Below are 15,603 nucleotides of genomic sequence, written 5' to 3'. Positions count from 1 at the left end.
ATTCCTCTCTCAGTTCCTCTCTTAGGGAGAATGGATGAGCTTAGGCTCTGTCCTACATACCCTTCTCCACAGCATCTAAGAAATTATTATTTTCCTAAACTCTTCCTGTCCTAAAAAACCTGCAAAAATCCCTACTGACATCCAACTTCCTCCTCTTACCACAGGAATGAAATATATTTTTCCTTTTCTTTCAGTCATATGATCTTCCAGGATTGATCACACAATTTGATCAACATGACTTTTGAGAAAATTTAATTTTTGGCTGAATGTTACTTTGTTTTATAGTTTATCTGAAAGAAATATTTCTGAAAGGGCATTTGTTAATGTTTGAATCCATTTTGTAGAATTTATCTTGTGTTTGTTTAGAATTTTTTTTGTTCATTCCTCTACATATAAATCTATGCCTGCTCACAACATGAAGTACTTTATGGCATATTTATAAGCTTCAGATTCCATAAATTCACTTGATAAGAAGTTACAGTATTTTGGTTATGATACACAAAAAGAAATCCAAGTCATTTAGCCCAACTCCCTAATTTTACAAACCAGAAAACTAAAATCCAAGGTAAATTGGGTGACTCAGTTTACTTCACAAAGCAAGCCATCCATGATCTTGTAGTGGAATACCAAGTTCAGAACCCCAAAGCAAATCCTATAATCAATGGACTCTTCTGGAATTCTAGTTAAAATATCCTTTCCGGTGAATGTTATGCATCAATTGCATAATATTCTTCTTCATACCTAAAATTTTATGGTTTCATTTTCCATTTCAAAATTTTCTTTAGCTACTAATTAATGTTCTAGAAGAAATGGCTAAGAATAACTGCTCATTTTTGGGTATATATGCTTCTGACTAGGTCTTTTGAGGCAGAAACAAACATAAGCATAAAACACTAAAACTAAAAACAAAAAACAAAAATTTTCCCAATGATATAGAATGATCATCCATGACTTAAACTTTTTCTCAAAATTTTATTTTAATTGTATAAATCCAGAAATCAGTTTCATGTGTTTCCTTCCTGTTATATGATTTACTGATATTTATTTAAGTAGATATAGTTCCAAATTTCAATCTTCTTGTCTGTTATCCTGGGATTTGGTGAAGAAATCTATATTTAATCTATAAAAATATCTCTCAAACTGACAATATTGCCAGCTAGTTAACTATGTTTTTAGACCCATGTCAAATATCACTGACCATAAGGATTTTTTAATTAGACTAAGAATATTGTACTTAATTATAAGTGATGACACCTATCATTACATATACTTGATGATTTCTTTTACATCACAGATGAACAGCATATTTCTAACTTTAAACTCCACCTACTGTAAGTCAAACTCTACTTTTGGTATTCATTTATGATGGTGTAAATTTTTAAATTTGGATCCACATTTGGACCTACTACAGAATTGTACAAAATATTTGAATATTGGAAAACAGAACTAAAACTGAAATTAATACCTTAAAAAAGCCCTTTCCCGTCAAATTCACATATTAATATATGCTTACAAATTGAGATTTATTTTTGAAACTATTTCAGTGAGTGCAGTACCTTTTATTTCATCTTCCTGCAATGATTTCAGAAGTGATTAGATTAATACATTTAAACAATCAGACTCTGTTGAACAATGAAATCATTAAAAAGGGCTTGTTTTCATTAATAGAAAAGAAATAACTGATGAGTCTTTTTCTTTGTATCCAGGCTCACTGTGGATAAGAAGGTCCTGTCTTCTTTCCCAGCAAGGAGATCCTGAAGTCACAAGCTCCAGCCTCCATCAATGATGACAGGGTTACCTGTTATGTAGGCTGACTGCAGTGATAAACAGAAGGAGAAGGAGCCATTAGATAGGTTTAACACAGGCTGTGTTTCTTACATTATTTCTATGACTGAGATAGCTAAACAACTTACTCTCCTGTTAACAGGCAACATCACTTAACAAATAGAATCTAGGAAAATCTGAATTAAAGTCCTGGTGATTTAGAGCTGCTAAGTGTTCTTGTGATCTGGAGCTAGAGGGCCTCTGGCTGGGGTCTCAGCACATGTCACATTCTAAGCAGGATCTTTTTGGCATTTGATCTCAGGATCAGAAAGTTAAGAAATGGCGATACATAGCCAGTCTCAAAATTAGGATAAAGTGTAGGCTAAAATAGTGCATCTTCATTCTGAAACTCAGAACTGTTCAAAACTAGATGAGTTTTATGCCACTAATAAATTTTGAACCTATGCCAGTCATAAAGTGGTCATCTCAATTACTAAGCAGAATTTAAAAAAGATATATCTTTAGTTGATCAATCTACATATGGAATTTTAAGAGCTGAAATGTACCAAATGTCTATTTAAATTTTACAGAGCAATAATAATTATGATCTAGAAAGCTCTGAAAGAATATTCTATATTAGTTCTAGACATTCAAACTGTACAAACCTAAATGATTACAAAAAGTAATTACTATTATTTTCCCATGGAATTCTTGATTTCTCAAAGAATTAAGACTGAAGTAATTTTTAAGTGGTAGAGGCTTAAAAATCTTTTAACTTAAACATGGATAATACTCAAATTTGTGCCCTTAGTTTTAAATTCACCTAAAGCCAGAAACAATTGGGAAAGGGCACAAGGAAAGGCATTATGAGTTCAGAGTTTTGTTAAAGTTCAGTATAAGAAAATTGATTATAAAAAATAGAAAAACTAGGGGGTTATTAGTCACGTCACCAAAAAAAAAAAAAAAAAAAGTCCCCATCTCCAATTCTTTCAAATGGTAAGCTCTCTGTGATATGTATGGATTTGCCTGGGCCCTCTTAAAGGCCAAAGGTCCTTTGTTGCACATTGCAAACTGAACATTCCCTAATATTTGGTAACCTAAGTTCTGGCTTAACAAGGGCAATTTACCTTATCAGAAGCAGACCAAGATCTAATGAGTTCCCCCCCCAAAAAAAGTTAAATGAGCTGTTCTGAAGATAGAGTCAGAGAAATCACAAAGGTGGCCATGCTTGCTCCATCAATAATTTGTCTAGCAATTTCCTCAACTATTAGCAGTTGTCGTTAATCGTTCTGAGAAATGGTAACTCCTTTGTTACTGGAAGAATTTCCATCCCTTTATTTGTCACATTCACAACCACCTGTTATGCACCAAGTTACTATATAGAGGGGCTAACTGATCAGTAGTGCACCTACTCCCCTTTCTTCTCTCTTCTCATGCATCACAGTTCGCTGGTCACGTAGTATTCAGATGTAATATAAAACAAAGGAGAATGTTCTCAGGCTCTATACCATATAGCTTCTACTTTATCAGCTGAATGCTATTTAAAAATATACAACAGCTGCTAAGAAAGAAACTGGTTACTAAAGAGATGCAAAGTGGAAAGAGAATTAAGAATTTCCATACATGAAGACCAACAAGAATTAATAGATGAAAAGAGGCAGTGGGATTCTCCAAAACTCACTAGTAAAACTGAAAACAGCATGTGCCAATTCTGTGCCGTACATTTCACCTGAAGCTTTCCTAATTTTGGAGGTTCATTTGTTTGACTTGCATCTAATTAGGGTTTCCCCAGCTGTAATTTTTGAAAGCAATTATCTCCTGGAAAATTGACCAATTTAATCTTTTTCAATTCTCCATTTCACTTGCTACAGGATTTGGTGACAAGTAAATTTGAATGGAAGGGGACCTGGTGGCATAAACATTTAAGCCCTTGGCTGTTAACCAAAAGGTTGGTGGTTTTGAACGCACCTAGTGGCTCCACAGGAGAAAGACCTGGCAATCTGCTTCCATAAAGATCATAGTCAAGAAAACCCCATGGAGCAGTTCTACTCTGTCCCATGTGGTTGCTATGAGTTGAAATTGACTCAACAACATCTAACAACAATAGCAAACTTGAATAGGAAGAGTCAGTGGGTCAGATCAAAGTGGCCTTTCTTTGACCAAATTAAATCAAATTTATCCCTATCTTGTAAACACAGCATCACAGCAGAAATATACCATAAGCTCTCTAAAATGACATTATTTTAATGGGAAATTGGGAAGAGCAGTGCTTACTTCATCAGAAGCCAAATAAACGCAGAGCTGGGCTACTTCTTCCGCAGTTGCAAATCTCCCCGTCTTCTGTCTTTTCAGAAAATCGCTCAGTGCCTGTGACCAGAGACCGTGCCAGACATCAGTGGTGTGAGCTGAAGTATGTGCTCAGCTGCAACTCCTTCATGTTGTCAAAGGCAAGAGAAATCTACAGAGGTACCACTGGATTGCTACCTCGATTAATCATGCATGATACACAAGAATATCATTAATTATGGATCAGCCATGTTTATGGTGACTCACCCATGCTGCTCAAATGATTTGTGTTATGCTGAGACACACTGACACTGTGACAGAATACAAAGTTGATACTGTAGAAGAGGGCATAGTTTAAACAAAAGGTTTAAAGACATTTAAAATAGCAGATTTACCTCTTCAGGATTTGGTCTGGCTTGTATTCTCTCTTGCAGAGATGGGGTATCGACTGTTCCTAAATCAAAGGGGAACATTCAGCGTGGTTACTTACTTAAACTGAAAAAGAAATTGATAATTAAGCTTTAAACTTCATTTCCATATAGTATAAAACTCAGAATGACAATTTCACCTCTCGTTGCTCCATCCTTTACTTAATAGGCTTATAACTTGTTTAATAACATTTCCATGATTTTTAAAAACATAAACTGATTCTTTGAGACACTAGGCAGGGTCTCTGGGTGAAATCACTCAGCATGCCCAGGGGCATGTATTTAAGTCACATTATGTTTATATGACTTACAGATATTAAGCACTTTTATATGTATTACCTCATGTAATCCAAACAGTATACCTATGATGCAGATATATTGTGCAAACACTTTACCAGTATAAGGATACGGATTGCCTCAATGATCTCAAAACCATTCTTTGCTGTCAGGTTCACTGTGGGGATCCCCAGGGACAACTCCATATCTGTCACAGCTCTCAGTAATTTCAGGTGGTTCTGAATCTCCCTCGTTATCTTTACCTAGTTTCAAATTCCTATTTTTAACCACTGTCTCACCAAAAAATAATAATTTATTTTATTTAAAAAAAAGAAAAGAAAGGACACTAAAATTTTTTAGATCCCACTTAGTTCACATTCCTCTAGAGCAAGTTCTCCAGACTGTTTTTGTTACCCAAGAGCTTGCTGCACAGGAAACTGGAACTAAAGTACACTACTGTCTGCAGACAAAAATCTGATGGAGCACAACTGTGGCAGGTAGATAAACTGACTTGAAATCAAAACAACCCATTGCCATCAAGTTGATTCTGATTCATAGCGACCCTATAGGACAGAGTAGAACTACCCCATAGGGTTTCCAAGGAGCGCCTGGTGGATTTGAACTGCTGACCTTTGGTTAGCAGCCGAACTCTTAATGACTATGCCATCAGTGTTTTTAACTGACTGAAGGAACCACTTTTTATTGTTCTGATAAAACATTTAAAGATGGAGGCGGAGCCAACATGGCACTACAGACAAAAGCACCATGCCATCCCTCTGCAGCAAAATCCCCCAAAAACTAAGCAAAACAGATCAAAAGTCAATCCTGGAACCCTAAGTATCAAATGAAGGAATAAATAACTTGATCAAGCACCGAGTGGAATAAGAAACTGACAGAGAAGAGAATGAGGAGAGCTACGGAGTGGAGGTCCCTTAGCGGTTAACATGGCTAGATTCCCCATCTTGGACTACAGCTACCAAAGAATGCAGATAGGAGGGAGTACAGGAAGGCAACTCCATGGAATTCTCAGCAGGAGACAGAGCACCCGGTAACCAGGATTACGTGCTTCTGACCCCCCAACCCTTCTTTCCTGTACGAGGCCTCTGCCGTTTGCCAACAGGCCAGGGTCGCTCGGCCAGAGATGTACCAGCTCATTGCCACCTGGATTCACCACCTTAGACCTCAGCCACCAAGAACTGCAGACAGGGAGTACAGGAAGGCAACTCCATGGAATTCTCAGCAGGAGAGAGAGCACTTGGTAACCAGGGATATATGCTTTTCCACCCTCCATCGTTCTTCCCTCTAAGTGGCCTCTGTTGCTTTCCAGTGGGCTGTGGTTGCTCTGTTGGAGAGACACTAGCTCACTGCCACTGGAGTCTCTCCCTCCTCCACCAGCCAGCTCCTTTAGCGCCATTTTCTTGTTTGTTTTTGGGTTTGTATTTTTGTTTTTATTGGCTTTTTTTGGTTGCTTCTCTTTCCCTTCCTTCCTTTCCTTTTTCCTGCTCAGTTAGCCCCGTGTGCCATCCCCTTTCCTTCTTGACGGGCTGTGTTTTTTTGGGTTTTTTGTTGTGTCTCTCTCTCTCTCTCTCCCTTCCTTCTTTTTCCTTTCTCCCACCCAGGTAGCACCGTGTGCCATTTCTTCCCCTTCTTGATGGGCTATGATTTTTTTGGTTTATTTGCTGCATTCCTTTTTTCCTGTTTCTTCTTTCTCTCTCCTTTCCTCCCTTTTCTTTCTCCCACCCACCCAGCTCTGTGCACCGCCCCCACCCTTTCTGGAGAGGCCATGCTGCACCACTTGGTTGGAGAGTCACTGCGCGATGCCTCCCCAAATCTGTGCTGCTGTCACTGACCAGCTCCCTCAGCACCATTTTATTTATTTATTGTTTTTCATTGTTGTTATTATTGTTTCTTTTCTCTCTCTCTCCCTTCCTGCTTTTCCATTCTCCCATACACCCAGCCCTATGTGCTGCTCCCAACTTCTGGGCAGGCTGTACAGTACTGGATAGCCGCTGGCACATGGCCTTCCTGGGTTTGTGCTGCCCCCACAGGCCAGCTCCCTCAGTGCCATATTCTTTTATTTTTCCTTATCCTTCACCTTCTCCTTTTCATTCCCCCTCCCACCTAGACCCAGTGCTACCTTTGCTCCTATCTGATGGGCTATGTCACGCCACCCAGCAAGAAAGACATTAGCTCACTGTCACTCCAATTTTGCCCTGCCCCCAATGGCTGGCTCCCCATCACCATATTTTTGTTGTTGTTCTTTTATTTTTATTATTATTTGTTTGATTGTTGGTTTCTTCTCTCTCTTTCCCCTATTTCTTTTCCTTTCTCCTGCCCACCTAGCCACATGCACCACACACCGCTTCTCAAGAGGCTGAGCCACACTGCTTGGCTAGAAAGCCATCAGCATATGGACTCACTAGGTCTGCCCTGCCACCTCCCACCAAATCATACCGTACTGCCATTTTATTTGCTTTTTAATTTTTATTTCATTTTTACCTTTTTTTTTTTGCTTTTGTTTGTCTCACTTCTTTTATTTCACGCAACACTTAACATCTGCACATCACATCCTTTCTTTTCCCTCCTGCCTATCCACACCGTGCACCAAGTGCCATGCAACCCAGTGGTACTGACGTGGTCCCCTGGACCATAACCTGCACTGGCCCCCAGCCCTGCTCTGTCACTCCCAGTTCATGCCGCAAACTACCCATCTCCACTCCTCCACCCCACTGGACCCGCCTGCTGCACTACAGCTGAGTGACCAGTCCTGCCCACCTGGACAAGGCAGTAAGTAGCGTGTCCACAGGTGAGCAAGCAACAAAACACACGAAGCCCGCATGCCTAGACATAACCAAATAAAACAAAAAGCAGGATGAAACAATCAAATCTACAATCAATAAACCAATAAAATAATTTCTGAACATCCTGAAGATAGCAGGTAACATCAAAACATAAACAAAAAACCCAAAAAAGGATGGCTCCAGAAAGCAACCAAAATAAAACACCAGATGACATTCCAGTAGAAGAAAAGGTACTGGAACTTTCTGATAGGGAATTGAAAACGCTAATATTTAGGTTTCCGCAACAGATGAAGGAAAATGCAGACAAAAATAAGGAAAAAATAGACAAAATCATGGAAAATACAGACAAAATCAAGGAAGACAGACAAAAGAATGGAAGAATTCAAGAAAATAACACAGGAGCAAAATGTCAAAATAAACAAACAACTAGAAATCATACAAAAACAGTTAGAAATCCAAAAGATAAACAACAAGATTTCAGAAATGTACAGTGCAATAGTAGGTCTTTGGGAGCAAATTTGAAGCAATGGATGACAAGATCAGTAAAACTGTAGACAAATCCCTGAATACAACTTTGAGGAAAAGTCAGAGAATAGAATGAAAAAAAAAAGGAAGAAACCCTGAGAACGATGTGAGATAGAATCAAAAGGAAAAATCTGCATGGGACTGGAGTTCCAGAACAGGGGGATAAAACAGAAAACAGGATTATTGAACATATGCTGACAGAAAACTTCCCTAATACCATGGAAGATGAAAAACCAACCATTGAAGAAGCTCAATGAACTCCATATAGGATAGACTCCCCCCACCCAAAAAACCAAGACATATCATATCATGCTTGCTAAAACCAAAGACAAAAAAAGAATACTGACAGAAGCTTGAAAAAAATGAAAAGTCACACACAAAGGGGAAACCGTAAGATTAAGCTCTGATTACTTGGTAGAAACTATGCTGGCAAGAAGGCCATAAGATGACATATATAAAACCTTGAAAGAAAAAAATTGCCAAACAAGAAAAATATATCCTGTAAAACTCCCACTCAAATATGATGGCGATATTAGAGCATTTCCAGATAAACAGAAATTAAGGGATTATGTAAAAATGAAACCAAACTTATAAGAATTATGAAAGTGAGTCCTTCGGTTAGAGAGCCAATAACATCAGACAACAACCTGAATGTCACCCATAAGACAGCATCAGCCAGATACCAACCTAGATAATGAACTCTCAAGGATGAAACAAAACTAAAAAATACTCATCGAAATAAAGAAGAAACACATAAAGTCTCACTAAACGCAAAATCCACAAAAACAAAAGAAAAAAATTCACAAACAAAAGAAATTCAGCACAGAAGAGTAAAAGAAACAAAGAAAACATCAGCGACACGCACACAAAGAAAAAACACTACAAAAAAACTCACACTTATCAATAATCACACTGAATGTAAATAGCCTAAATGTACCCATAAAGAGACAAAGAGTGAAAGAATGGATAAAAAAAACAGGACCCATCAATGCACTGTCTAGGAGAGACACACCTTAAAAACAAAGACATAAATTTATTAAAAAATCAAAGGATGGAAAAAAATGTATCAAGGAAACAGCTGACAAAAAAAATAGCAGGAGTGGCAACACTAATCTCAGATAAAATATACTTTAAAACAAAATCCACCATAAAAGACAAAGAAGAGCATTATATAATGATTAAAGGGACAATCTACCATGAAGACATACCCATAATAAACATCTATGCACCCAATGACAGGGCACCAAAATACATAAAACAAACTCTAATAGCACTGAAAGGAGAAATTAACAGTTCCATAATAATAGTAGGAGACTTCAACACACAACTCTCGGTAAAGGACAGAACATCTAGAAAGAAACTCACAAAGACACAGAAGATCTAAAGGCCACAACCAACTTGACTTCATAGACATATGAAGCAACAGCAGCAAAGTATACATTTTTTTCCCAACACACATGAAATGTTCTCCAGAATAAACCACGTCTTAGGCCACAAAGCAACCCTCAACAAAATCCAAAAGGCTGAGATAATACAAATATCTTCTCTGATCACAATGCCATCAAAGTAGAAATTAACAACAGAAAGAGCAAGAAAAAAAAAAAAAATCAGTTACATGGGAACTGAATAACACCCTGCTTTTTTTAAAGACAGAAGAAATTTAAGATGGAATAAAAAAAATTCCTAGAATCAAATGAGAATGAAAACACATCATAACAAAACCTTTGGGAAACAGCAAAGGTAGTGCTCAGAGGTCAATTTATAGCAATAGTTGCACACATCAAAAAAGAAGGGACGAAATCAATACATTAGCTACACAATTTGAATAAATAGAAAGAGAACAACAAAAGAAGCCCATAGCCACCACAAGAAAGGAAATAATAAAGATCAGAACAGAAATATATGAAATAGAGAAAAAAAAAAAAAATCAACAAAACCAAAAGTTGATTCTTTGAAAAGATCAACAAAATTGACAAACCACTGGCCAAATTGACAAAAGAAAAACAGGAGAGTACACAAATAATCCAAATAACAAATGAAATGGGGGGACATTACAACAGATCCAACTGAAATAATAAGGATCATAACAGAGTACTATGAAAAACTATACTCCACTTAATTTGAAAACCCTGAGGAAATGGGCAAATTTCTAGAAACACACTACCATTCAAACTAACACAAAATGATGCTGAAATCTGAACAGACCCATAACAAGAGAAGTGACTAAAAAAAAATTTAAAAACTCCCAACAACAACAAAAAGGCCCTGGCCAGATGGCTTCACTGGAGAATTCTACCAAACATTCAGAGAAGAGCTTACACCAGTACTCTCAAACTATTTCAGAACATAGAAAAAGATGGGACACTTCTAAATTCATTCTATGAAGCCAGCATAACCCTAATACCAAAGCCAGGAAAACACAACAAAAAAACAAAATTACAGACCAACATCTGTCATAAATATAGATGCAAATATCCTCAATAAAATTCTAGCCAATACAACATCATATCCAAAAAATAATATATCATGACCAAGTGGGTTTCATACCAAGTATGCAAGGATGGTTCAACATTAGAAAATCAATCAACATAATTCACCACATAAATAAAAGGATCACATGATCATTTCAATCAACACAGAAAAGGCATTCAACAAATTCCAATGCCTATTCCTGATAAAAACTCCAATAAAATAGGTATAGAAGGGAAATTTCTCAACATAATAAAGGGCATCTATACAAAACCAAAAGGCAGCACCATTCATAACGGAGAGAGGCTGAAAACATTTCCCTTGGGAACAGGAACAAGACAAGGATATCATTTACCACCACTCCTATTTAATATTGTGCTGGAAGTCCTAGCTAGAGCAATAAAGCAAGAAAAAGAAATAAAGGGCATCCAAACTGGTAATGAAGAAGTAAAACTGTCCCTATTTGCAGATGGTATGATACTATACATAGAAAATTGAAAAGACTCCACGAGAAAACCACTGGAACTAATTAGAAAGATTCAACAGAGTTGGAGGATACAAGATAAACATACAAAAATCAGTTGGATTCCTATATACCAATAAAGAGAATGATGAAAAGGAAATCAGGAAAACAATAATAGCTCCTAAAAAATAAAATACTTGGGAATAAATCTAACCAGGAACATAAAGGACCTATGCAAAGAAAAATACAAAACTCTACTGCAAGAAACCAAAAAAGATCTACATAAATGGAAAAAAAACACCATGCTCATGGAGTGTTCTACATACGTCTATGAAGTCAAGCAGGTTGATTGTGACCTTTAGATCTTCTGTATCCTTGTCGAGTGTCCTTCTAGATGTTCTGTCCTTTACTGAGAGTGGTGTGTTGAAGTATCCTACTATTATTGTGGAACAGTCAATTTCTCTTTTCAGTGCTATTAGTTTGTTTTATGTATTTCGGAGCCCTGTCATTGGGTGCATAGATATTTATTATGGTTACATCTTCATGACGGGTTGTCCCTTTAATCGTTATATAATACCCTTCTTTGACTTTTATATTGGATTTTGTTTTAAAGTGTATTTTATCTGAGATTAATATTGCCACTCATGCTTGTTTTTGGTAGCTGTTTGCTTGATATATATTTTCTCCATCCTTTGATATTTAATAAATTTATGTCTTTGTTTTTAAGGGTTGTCTCTTGTAGACAGCATATTGATGGATCCTGTTTTTTTTTTAATCCAGTCTGTTACTCTTTTTGTCAAAAGAAAGTCTGTCACTCTTTTTGACAAAAAGGCCATTTATGTTCAGTGTGATTATTGATAGGTGTGAGTTTATTGCTGTCACTTTGTAGTTTTGTGTGTGTGTGTGTGTGTGTGTGGTGCTGTCATTTGCTTTGTTCCTCTTGCTCTCCTGTGCTGAATTCCTTTTGTTTGTGGATTTTTCTTTTCATAGATTTTGTGTTTACTAAGACTTTGTTTTTCCTCTCTGTTTTGATGAACAGTTTTGTTAACTTTCTTTGTGGTTACCTTGAAATTTACCCTTATCTTCCTAAGTTTGAACCAGTCTTTTATTACTTGGTATCACCTTGCCTTCCTCCCTATTTGAAATTCTATACCTATATATATATATTTTTCTTTCGAGGTTTGATATATGTCATCCCATTGCCTTCTTGCCTACATGGTTTCTGCTGAGTAATCAGAGCTTAGTTTTATTGTTTCCCTCTGTACGTGACTTTTCGTTTTGATCAAGCTGCTCTCAGTATTCTTTTTCTCTTTGGTTTTACCGAGTGTGATCATCATATATCTTGGTGATTTTCTTTTGGGGTCTATCCTATATGGGGTTCATTGAGCTTCTTGGGTGGTCAGCTCTTCATCTTTCAAGATATAAGGGAAGTTTTCTGTCAGCAATTCTTCAATGATCCTCTCTGTGTTTACCGTTTTCTCCCCTTGTTCTGGATCTCCAATCACTCGCAAAGTTCTGCTTTTGATCGAATCCCACATAGTTCTCAGGATTTCTTCATTTTTCTTTTCTCTGATTTTTCCTCAAAAAAATGGTATCCAATGATTTGTCTGCAATTTCACTGATCCTGTCTTCCACTGTTTCAAACCTGTTCCTCAGACTTTCTTTGACACCGCCCATTTCTGAAATCTTGTTTATCTTTTGGATTTCTAATTGCTGTTTTTGCATGATTTCTAGTTGTAAATTAATTTTGACATTTGGTTCCAGTATTATTTTCCTGAATTCTTCCATTCTTTTCTATGTCTTTTCCATGATTTTGTCTATTTTTTTCCTCATTTTTGTCTATTCTTTCCTTCAGCTCTTGGATAGTTCTGAATATTAGAGATCTGAATTCCCTATGAGGTAGTTCCAGTGATTTTTCTTCTACTGGAAGGTTATCTGCTGTTTTATTTTAAATGCCTACTGGAACTATCCTGTCCCATTTTTATGTTTTGATATTGTCTGCTGTCTTTGAGACATTCAGTAGTTATTTTCTTTGTGTATTGATTGTAGATTTGTTTGTTTTGTCCTGATTTTTTGTTTTATTTGGTTATGTTTGAGCAAACAGGCTGTGCATTCTTGGTTGTCTGCTCATCTGTGGGCATGATACTTCTCACCATCTTGTCTAATGGGCAGTGCCAGGTGCACAGCTATGGTGCAGCAGGGCAGGACCAGCAGAAGGCGGGGATGAGTCGTTTGTGGCACATACTGGGGCTGACAGGGTGGGGCTGGGAGTCAGTGCAGGTTAGGTTCTGGTAGACAGTGCCTGTGCCGCTCAGGGGTGTGATGCCCAGCATATGGTGTAGATAGGCAGGAGGGGGGGTTGTGATCTGTGGAGCTAAGTGGATGTGGGAAATAAGGGAAAAAGGAGAGAGAAACTAGACCCACCCCAAAAAGTGCTGAGGGAGCCTGCTGTTGGAGTTTCACAGGCCCAGGGAAGCCATGTGCCAGTGGCTTTCTAACCAGTCAGTGAGGCACAACTCATCAAGAAGGGGCAGATATGGTACATGCAGCTAGGTGGGAGGGACAAAGGAAAGGAGGGAAGAGAGAGAGAGGGAGATAAGAAACTAGATTTAAAAAAAAAAAAGGAGCAAGAAAGGCACATGCAGGTCGCAGGTTGGTAGTCCAGAGAAAGGAATGGAAGGAATGTACAGAGAGACAATAAACTGAGAGAAAAAAAAAAATGAAAAAAGGAAATGATGCCAGGTGGTTGCAAGTAAGGAAAGGAATGGAGATATAAAGAGACAAGAAACCAAGGGGAAAAAAAGATGCAGGAAGAAACAAAAATATCCTAAGGGAGCCCACCAGCTCATCCATAAGGAATAAAGACGGCACATGGCACCAGGTATTCAAGAGAAGGGTAAGGAAGGAAGGCAGAGAGAGGCAAGAAGCTGAGGAAAAAAGGAAGAGAGAACATAAAGAAAAAAAATGCCCCAAAGGGAGCCCACACTGGAAGTGGGTCCCCAGCTGAATGGCACTGCACAGCCCTTCAAGAAGGAGTGGAGATGGCACACGGCACCTGGTTTCAGGAGCAGGGTAAGGAAGGAAGGTAGAGGGAGACAAGAAATCAAGAGAATAAAAGAAGAAAAAAAATGCCCCAAGGGAACCCATTGGTGCGGTGGCATGGACCAAGAAAGTGGCTCCCCAGTGGTGTGGCACTGCACAGCCCATCTAAAAGGAACAGAGATGGCACACGGCACCAGGTATTCAGAAGAAAAGAAGGGAAGGATGGTAGAGAGAGACAAGAAATCAATAAAAGAAAAAAGAATCGCTAAGTGAACCCACTGGGCTTGGTGGCATGGACCAATCATGTGGCTCCCAACCCACATGGCACTGCACAGCCCATCTTGTAGAGGCAGATACGGCACAGAGTGCCAGGTATTCAAGAGACAGGAAAAGAAGGAAAGTAGAGAACGATAAGAAACCATCAAATGAAGAAAAAAAAATTCCCCAAGGGATCCCACCAGCATGGTGGTATAGACTGGAGAGGTGGCTGCCAAGTCCTGTGGCACTGCAGAGCATGTCTGAAAGGGGCAGAGATGGCACATGGAGCCAGATGTTCAAGAGAAAGGAAGGGAAGGAGATGAGAGAGAGAGAGAGAAAAAAAAAGAAGCCGAAATAAGGAACAAGAGGAACAAAAAAATGGCAGTGAAGGAGCCAGCTGGTGTGGGCAGGGTGAATCCAAGTGGCACAGAGCCGGCACCTCCCTGGCTAAGCAACCACAGTCTGCCAGGAAGCAGTGGGGGCCAAGTAGGGGAAAGAAAGGTGGGGGGTGGGAAAGCGGGTATCGCTGGTTACTGGATGCTCTGTCTCCTGGTGGGAGCTCCATGAATCTGCCTTCCTGTACTCCTTTTCTGCTCATCTTGGTGGCTGAGGGGTCCATGATGGCGAATCCATGCTGCGTTAGCTGATAGGGGACCTCTACTCCGTACATGCCCCGTTCTCTGTTGTCTGTCAGTTTCTTATTCCATTTCGTGCTTGGTTGAGTTCTTTATCTCTTCATTTGATGATTAGGTCCCAGGATTGATGTTTGTCTGTTTTACTTAAGCTTTTTTTGGTCTTTGCTGTGGAGGGCTGGTGTGGTGCTTCTGTCTATAGTGTTACGTTTCTAGAGTTTGCTAATTTTAAAGATTTGAAGCATCTTCAGAGAAATGATAAATGATGTTAAAATTAAGAAATGGTTTTCAAGCAAAGATCAAATCCAGGGAATTCTCAGGAAAGCATGCAAAGTCTAAAGATGAAGTTGAGATTAAAATGATTTGTTAAGATCTCAGAAAGATCAACTGGTACCCCAGAGTACTATTCAGTTAGACAAAGGCCCTCTAAAAATACTAAGGGTGTACCTCCCAGGTTCTCCCAATCAAACAAGTCTTCCAGGAAGCTTACGGGAGTTTTCCCTGAGCAGAAGTCCAAGGTAAAGAAGAGCTTATCTTGGAGAGATGCATGGGTGTAACTTTTATATAAATGTACAGACCACCAAAAGAGTCATAGGAGATCTACCCATTTTCAAGAGAATTATGTCAGTAGAAACACCGCCAGCTTAAAAAGACAAAGA

The 15,603-nt window shown here is 38.5% G+C and overlaps 1 protein-coding gene across 3 annotated transcripts in view; it reads right to left on the bottom strand.

Moving 5' to 3' along the window:
- Positions 1-267: 267 nt before the first annotated feature.
- LOC100657244 (dehydrogenase/reductase SDR family member 6) overlaps positions 268-15,603 on the bottom strand; it is a 48,360-nt gene continuing 33,024 nt past the window's right edge. The window contains exons 7-9 of one of the 3 annotated variants that reach the window (XM_010590480.3): positions 4,446-4,504; positions 4,039-4,131; positions 268-1,814 (exon numbers count right to left, since the gene is read on the bottom strand). In XM_010590480.3, the coding sequence (XP_010588782.1) occupies positions 1,761-1,814; positions 4,039-4,131; positions 4,446-4,504 (206 nt within the window). In that variant the 3' untranslated portion in view covers positions 268-1,760. The remainder of the gene's footprint in view (positions 1,815-4,038; positions 4,132-4,445; positions 4,505-15,603) is intronic. The other 2 variants (XM_023548539.2, XM_003410512.4) reach the window with 2 other exon arrangements.

This window comes from Loxodonta africana, chromosome 5, assembly GCF_030014295.1.
Source record: "Loxodonta africana isolate mLoxAfr1 chromosome 5, mLoxAfr1.hap2, whole genome shotgun sequence".
NCBI lineage: Eukaryota > Metazoa > Chordata > Mammalia > Proboscidea > Elephantidae > Loxodonta > Loxodonta africana.
Note: the sequence above shows the minus strand (reverse complement) of the source record. Positions and strands in the feature narration are given on the sequence as shown.